Here is a 7,542-nt window from a genome sequence, read left to right on the forward strand (position 1 = left end):
AATCGCTTCTATGTGACTTTCACAGATGATTATAGCAGATATGGTTATATCTACTTGATCAAGCACAAGTCAGAAACCTTTGAAAAGTTCAAAGAGTTTAAACAAGAAGTGGAGAATCAATTGGGCAGGAAAATCAAGATGCTTCGATCTGATCGAGGTGGAGAGTACCTAAGTCTTGAATTCCACGACTACCTCAAGGAATGTGGAATAGTTTCATAATTGACGCCACCTAGGACACCACAATTGAATGGTGTAGCTGAGAGGCGTAATCGAACCTTGCTAGACATGGTTCGTTCCATGATGAGTCGTGCTTCACTACCTATCTCTTTCTGGGGGTATGCCTTAGAGACTGCCGCCCATATCCTTAACTTAGTACCTACGAAGAAGGTTGCCAAAACACCTCACGAGATGTAGACAGGGAAAGCTCCCTCGTTAACACATATCAAGGTTTGGGGTTGCAAGGCTTTCGTAAGACGAGATACTCATGACAAGCTCGAACCTCGTAGTGAGCAATGTATTTTCATCGGCTACCCACAGAAATCCTTTGGATATCTCTTCTACAGACCGAGTGACAATGTAGTCTTCGTTTCAAGGAGAGGGGTTTTCCTAGAGCGAGAACTCATAAGCCAAGGAGACAGTGGGAGGCAGATTGATCTTGAAGAGCTTCAAGAGTCGAGCGATGAAGGAACCTCTAACACTGGCGCTCAACCCGTGGAGGAAACTCCGGTTGAACCGATTGACGAGTCCTTACCTCTTAGACGTTCCGAAAGAGTTAGTGTTCCACCCCAGTTTTATGGTTTTCATATTACTATGGAAGGGGATACGTTCATTAGTGATAGTACACTAGTGAATATGGACGAACCTAACAGCTATAAGGAAGCCATGGCAGGCCCAGAGTCTGCAAAGTGGAAAGAGGCTATGGATAGAGAGATCCAATCCATGTATGACAACCGAGTTTGGAATTTGGTTGACAATGTACCAGGTCGTAAGACGGCCGGGGTGCAAGTGGATCTTGAAGAAGAAGACTGACGTGGATGGAAACATGCACACTTATAAGGCGCGATTGGTTGCGAAGGTTTTCACTCAAACTCCTGGAGTTGACTACGATGAAACCTTCTCACCAGTTGCAAAGATAAAGTCTATCAGGGTGATGTTGGCCATTGCTGCATTTCATGACTATGAAATATGGCAAATGGATGTCAAAACCGCTTTCCTTAATGGGAAGTTGGCTGAGGATGTTTACATGGCTCAGCCAGAGGGTTTTGTCAATTCGAAGCATCCTAATAGAGTGTGTAAGATTGAGAAGTCCATTTATGGACTTAAGCAAGCGTCTCGCAGATGGAATCTTTGTTTTGATGAGAAGGTTAAAGAGTTTGGCTTTCTGCGAAGCGAGGATGAATCATGTGTATATGTCAAAGCCAGTGGGAGTGTAGTAAGCTTCCTCGTATTGTATGTTGATGACATACTACTCATAGGAAACGACATCCCGACATTACAGGAGGTTAAGTCCTGGCTTGGGAAGTGCTTCGCTATGAAGGACCTCAGAGAGGCTTCCTATATTCTGGGAATAAGGATAGTGAGAAACAAAAGTAAGAGACTAATAGGACTTAGTCAGAATACTTACTTGGACAAGGTACTAAAACGTTTTAGTATGGAGAATTCAAAGAAAGGGGAGTTACCAATCCAAAGTAATGCCAAGTTGGGTAAGACTCGGAGTCCGAGTACTGAAGTCGAGATAGCAGAAATGAGCCGAGTACCTTACGCTTCCGCAGTCGGCTCGATCATGTACGCTATGACTTGCACTCGCCCTGATGTGGCCTTCGCTTTGAGCATGGTCAGCAGATATCAAGGGAACCCTGGCAGAGCACATTGGATTGCAGTCAAGAACATTCTTAAGTACCTTCGGAGGACCAAGGAATGGTTTCTAGTCCTCGGTGGGAGTGATGACTTAAAGGTGCGAGGGTACAGCGACGCCAGCTTTCAGACCGACGGGGACAACTATCGTTCGCAGTCGGGCTGGGTCTTTACCCTCAATGGAGGAGCAGTAACTTGGAAGAGTTCCAAGCAGGAAACTGTAGCTGATTCAACGTGCGAATCAGAGTACACTGCAGCAAGTGAAGCGTCAAAGGAGGCAATATGGTTGAAGAACTTCATTGGAGACCTTGGAGTTATGCCAGCAATAAAGGAGCCCATGGAGATTTTCTATGATAATGAAGGAGCGGTTGCCTTGACCAAGGAACCATGAGATCACGGTAGATCTCGACATATCGATAGAAAATATCACTTTATTCGACATCGGGTGGAAGAAGGACTCCTCGTAGTGAAGAGGGTATCGTCAGAAGATAACCCAGCAGATCCGCTTACGAAGGGACTGAGCAGGGTTAAGCATTTGCAGCACGCTAGGAGCATTGGGCTGAAGGACGATATTAGTTTAGATTAGATAGTTTGGAAATGTGTAATAGATAAGTTGTTATTAACATTTGATGATTAAATAAAGGAGTATTATTTATTAGTAATGTTACTGTCTTATGTTAATCTTTTACCTATTATTTCATTTTTCATGTTTTGATTTCCTGAATACTTAAGTTATTTGATAATAATCGAATTATTCGAAAGGTCCACAGTCGTTCATATGTTGGAAGTAGATATGAATGAAGACTGTCATGAATTGGTGTGTAGATTGTCTAAAGTGTATTAGACATAGCAAAGGTTTGCTACAACGTTCATGAGTGCTTATGAACCTGATTTGAGCATTGGAATAAACCCACACTTGCTGGAATCACTTCATGGAATTTATCATGAGTGATCGCAAGATGGTAATATCATATGGTCTTAAAACCTAGATATATGGTTTATTGTTTGTTAATTGGTTATGCATTGATAATGCGCAAACGCATCAGTAACTTGATGTTATAAAAAGCATTGTTGTGTATGATTTGATTAGTGGATAGTAAATGCATATAAGTCGAAGTTTATCTGTTCCTTTTATCCTAAGAGGGTAAAAGCGATATCAGGGCCCCTCGATGATTTGATTTGACTTATGTGCCGGGCCCGGTCAGGACTGAATTGATGTGTTCAATTAAGTTCTATGGCAAATGAATCTGAGATCGAGAAACCAACTGCTGGACAATAAGTATGACCATGTTCCATGTAATTGTCCGCACGATATCTAGAACAGAGGATTATACGATCCCTTATCTGAAGGACATGTTACTGATAAGATCAGAGTTTGACAGTGTCTTTGAGAGCTACGATTGCTAATCGGTTTGTGTTTGCATTTATAGTTACTAGACTTATCCAAGTGGGAGACTGTTGGATTAGTGTCTAAGCCTGTAACTATATTTGGTAAGTACTTGACCCGGTTGTGCATGGTCCTTTTGGGTTGCCTTCACCATAGCAACTTGACAGGTTGATTTATATAGAGAGAAGAGTATTATTATATTAATATGTTATAAGAATAATATATTAAAGGAATAATAATATTATTTAATAAATATTAGTCATAAATTAATTATGAATTAATTTGGTGACTAAAAGAGGTTAATTGAATAAAGGGGCTTAAACTGTCAAATGTGTGATAGTTGTGTTTTTGGGCTATGAATCCTTATGGATATTAGGGTGGCCGAATTTTAGGGTTAGAATATCTTAAATTCGTCCAAGCCTCATATCTAGAAGGATCCTTGGATTGCTTAGGGCCTAAGTTATTCAATTAGGGTTAAGGATGTAACCCTAGTAGCTCATAGTATAAATAGACCCTATGGATGAGGGAAATCGGCCACCTTGTTGCATTGGTAACCCTAGAGCCGATTTTATCACTTCTCCTCTCTCTCCAAATCATTCTCTTGCTAGTTGGTGTTTGTAAGCCATTAGAGGAGTGACAATTGTGACTCTAAGCTCCAAGAACAAGAAGATTCAAGCAAACAACTTAAGGTATTCTTCTAGATCTGATTTCATATGTTATGATTCAATTGTTTACACTAGATCTAGCATATAAGCCTTGGAAACATTGCATGTTCAATTAGAGAAACCTAGATCCAAGCATTAGGGTTTGCATGTGCACATAAAAAAGTTCTTATGGCTCAAACCTATCAATACCATGCTTATGTTTATGTTAATGTATTATCAAATGAGAGTAACTTACAAGAACGTCTTCTTATTGAGTTTAGTGAACTATTGAGTTCAATGCATTGTAGGAAAATTAATGTAGAGTTGTATAGCAAGTAAAATGATGATGTGTCAATTCATTAAACTCTAACAAATTTAATGCATTGTGATGCCCATAAGGGTAATCACAATTTATCCATATTCCGGTAGAAAGTTAGTTTGATTATTCCCGCTGAGTTCATGTATGAATTAGTTTTGTCTCTATAATTTTGTTTAAGCAATCAATGAAAACATTAAAAGCCTCTCTCATTTCTCTCAAACTAGAAATCCGGACACATTCGACAAACATAACAATACATATTAATATGCTCTTTCTAAAAGAACCACATATGAAATGCGCCAGCAAACCATCCTTGAGATCAATTCAAACTTACAGTTTAATCAACATCACATATAGAGGCTACGGTTTGGCAACCTTTGTGAAGGGACAACGATGAGTGGTTCTCTTTTCCTTAGTGTAATTCCAAATTTTTCGGAGAGATCATACACTTCACCCTCTTGCAAGCTCCAGTCGAATGAATGCAAGAGTGATGCCAAGATATACATCTGCATTTTCTCGGCCAATGGAACACCTGGACACGATCTTCTTCCAGATCCAAATGGGAAGAAGTTTAAATTGCTCCCTATGTAATCGTACTTGATTCTCAAGAACCTGTCTGGATTGAAGTCCAGTGGATTGTCCCAATAACGAGGATCCCGATGGATTGCCCATGCATTCAAAAACACTGTACAGCCCTTTGGAATGGTGTATCCACCAACAATACAATCCTGGCTTGGCGACCGTGGGAGTATGAATGGAACTACCGGGTGCAATCGAAATGTTTCCTTAATAGTTGCTTCTAGGTATTGCAGTTTAGGGAGATGAGATTCTTCGACAATGTTGTCAAGTCCTACAATTTCTTCTAATTCTTCTTGAACCCTTTTCAATATGTCACGATTTTGCATTATCTCTGCCATTGCCCACTCTATCAGTGTTGTCGATGTTTCTGTTCCTGCTACCATAATGTCCTGAATAAATTTTTTTTAACCATGTCATGACACTTTTTGCTATAGAATAGAGAAAAATTTAGGGTAGACCCATGTTCCTTTCCAAGCTGGGTCTCTCTAAATGATCAATATTTGCAAAGATTATCATCTCGGAGTCCGGACTTTGGACATTATTTAAATTAAAGACTAATGATTACCTGGAGAAGTGCTTTTACTTGAGTCCGGTTAATTGATATTACATCTTTTTGATCCATGAGTTCCAATAAGACCTGTAGAACATCTTTCGTTCCTTCATGCCCAACAGCATGCTTCGATTTTTTAGAGTTAGATTCGATTCGATCGTCAATAATGCTTGTGAAAATTTCATCCAAACGATTAAGCTGCCTCTTCATGTTCCGCTCCACGCCTTGTAGATCAAGCCATGCAAGACTAGGGAAGACATCAGAGACATTCAGTTGTCCCATGAGCACAACAATATTCGCCGAAACCATCTGCAACTCTGCTCCAAAATTGCTACTTTTTGCCTTTTCAGCTGAAGTGTTTCCCCAAACCATGCTCGTTAGAACATTAGCCTCTGTGGAGAAAGCAATCTCGCTAATGTTAATTGAGGTCCCGATTTTACTAAAAACATTCTTGATAGTTTTCCTAACTTCATCTCTTCGGAAACAACTGGATGCTTCAAGATTCTTGTTGCTTAGGACCTCCTGGACAAATATCTTACGAAGGTAACGCCAATCTGAATTGCTGTCTGACCATACAATATCTCGGCCCCCATAAGAGCTGCCCAAGGCAGCAATTGTTGGATTGCGGTTCGCAAAGATCTCATCTTTCTCACGAACCACAACTTTTGCTAAATCAGGGGTGTTTATCACGACATGAAGTTTGCTTCCGAGGTGGAACTTGAAAACGGGACCATAACTGTTAGCCATGCTGACGAACTGTTTGTGCAGATCACGGCTAAGAAATGGAAGGTAGCCTACAATTGGCAAGGAACGGGGACCTGGTGGCAATGGTGGTCCACCATTGGAGGAGCTTGAAAATTTCCATCTGTACCACAAAGCAGTCAAGATTATTGCTGAAATGGCCAGTGTAAGCTCGTTTCTGTTGCTGCTCAGCACTTCCCACCACCATGATCCCTGGTTGTTTAGTTGTGCCATTTTGCAATCGATGAATTTGACTATTTGAGTACAATAGTGCAAGTAGATGGAAGGATTTACACCCCAAGTTATGGCCAAAGGCGCCAATACAAACTAGTACAATAAATACAATAAAAATAACAGGAATATTTTAATTAAAAAGAACAGGTCAAAATTGGTATGCAATGCAAAAGATAACGACACGTGAAGACTTAATTCTGGCTACATATTCGTTAAATAAAGGCTGCATATTTTGCTATATTAAATATTAAGTCATTTATTACCGTTTAAACTAATGTAAACTTTTTAATTATTTGATACTTTTTAAAATTTGATGGGTCTTATTGAGATACGTGATATTATTTTCAAAGAGCAGCTTGGTTATTGCGAGTGAGGTCCAGTTTTTCTCTTTCCTTTTTAGATTTCAAATCGCTCCAAATTTGGTAATTGATTCTGGTTCACGTCGTTTTTTTGTTTTTTTGTTTTTTTTTTGACGCGGCAAAGAGATATGCATATTTATAATAAAAACAAAACATCCATGGTGGGAAAAGTACAGGGAAAGCAGGAATAAGCAGAACGAAAAAACAATTCCAGCTACATGACAGTGAGATGTGAAAATGGTGAGCAACACCAATTTGTACAACTCCCATAGCCTTCCTTACTCCTGCGGTTGCATGATAAGTAGGAAAGAGATATAACATTATCAACTATTTTGGTGAACGAAGAAGTAGGAAAGAGATATAACATTATCAGCTATTTTGGTGAACGAAGCCCTCTGTATATCCTCTCATTCCTTGCTTCCTTTTATCCCTTAAAATTTTCTTAGTTGATTAAAAAAAATAAAAAACTAAATATCCATTTACATTTTATTTATAATTATCTTTCTATTCATATTCAAACAATCTATAAATTTTGTTTCTTAATCATCTTTCTTGATTTTGACATTTGTTTTAATCTAATAAGTAATTTGTTTTAATCTAATAAGTAATAAGTATGAAGATTAATAGGAACAAAAAATAAAAGGATATTTGATTTCTTATATATCACACGGTAGAGTTTCAAAGATTTTTGAACTATGATTAAGAATTAATTTTTTTTAAAACACATCCTACTAATAATAAAAGAGTATTTTTAGTGTTATGTGTCATCTTTTCTCAGCCCCATTTTAATACAATAAAATATCATTTTTGCCCTTCTCCTCCCCGGGTGCATTAAATCTATTGATTGTCTTCCTCATTTTCTGCCCCGTTTTTAA

At 38.8% G+C, this 7,542-nt stretch overlaps 1 protein-coding gene across 1 annotated transcript; it reads right to left on the reverse strand.

Annotated features, from left to right (window-relative positions):
• Positions 1-4,389: 4,389 nt before the first annotated feature.
• On the reverse strand, positions 4,390-6,398 carry LOC145120570 (geraniol 8-hydroxylase-like). Its single transcript, XM_079056377.1, has 2 exons — positions 5,349-6,398; positions 4,390-5,172 (listed from the first exon to the last, which is right to left on the reverse strand). Exons 1-2 carry the CDS (start codon positions 6,306-6,308, stop codon positions 4,552-4,554), a joined length of 1,581 nt encoding a protein of 526 aa, XP_078912503.1. The 5' UTR covers positions 6,309-6,398; the 3' UTR covers positions 4,390-4,551.
• Positions 6,399-7,542: the final 1,144 nt, after the last annotated feature.

Source organism: Lactuca virosa, chromosome 6 (genome assembly GCF_052849685.1).
Source record: "Lactuca virosa cultivar CGN04683 chromosome 6, Lactuca_virosa_CGN04683_v6, whole genome shotgun sequence".
Classification (NCBI taxonomy): domain Eukaryota; kingdom Viridiplantae; phylum Streptophyta; class Magnoliopsida; order Asterales; family Asteraceae; genus Lactuca; species Lactuca virosa.

What these genes read in the sequence shown, in the direction of transcription:
- LOC145120570 (XM_079056377.1), bottom strand. Translation starts at nt 6,308, where the DNA reads ATGGCACAACTAAACAACCAGGGATCATGGTGGTGGGAAGTGCTGAGC. An exon ending in AAGTAAAAGCACTTCTCCAG is followed by an intron (nt 5,173 to 5,348) that starts GTAATCATTAGT and finishes AAATTTATTCAG; the next exon opens with GACATTATGGTAGCAGGAAC.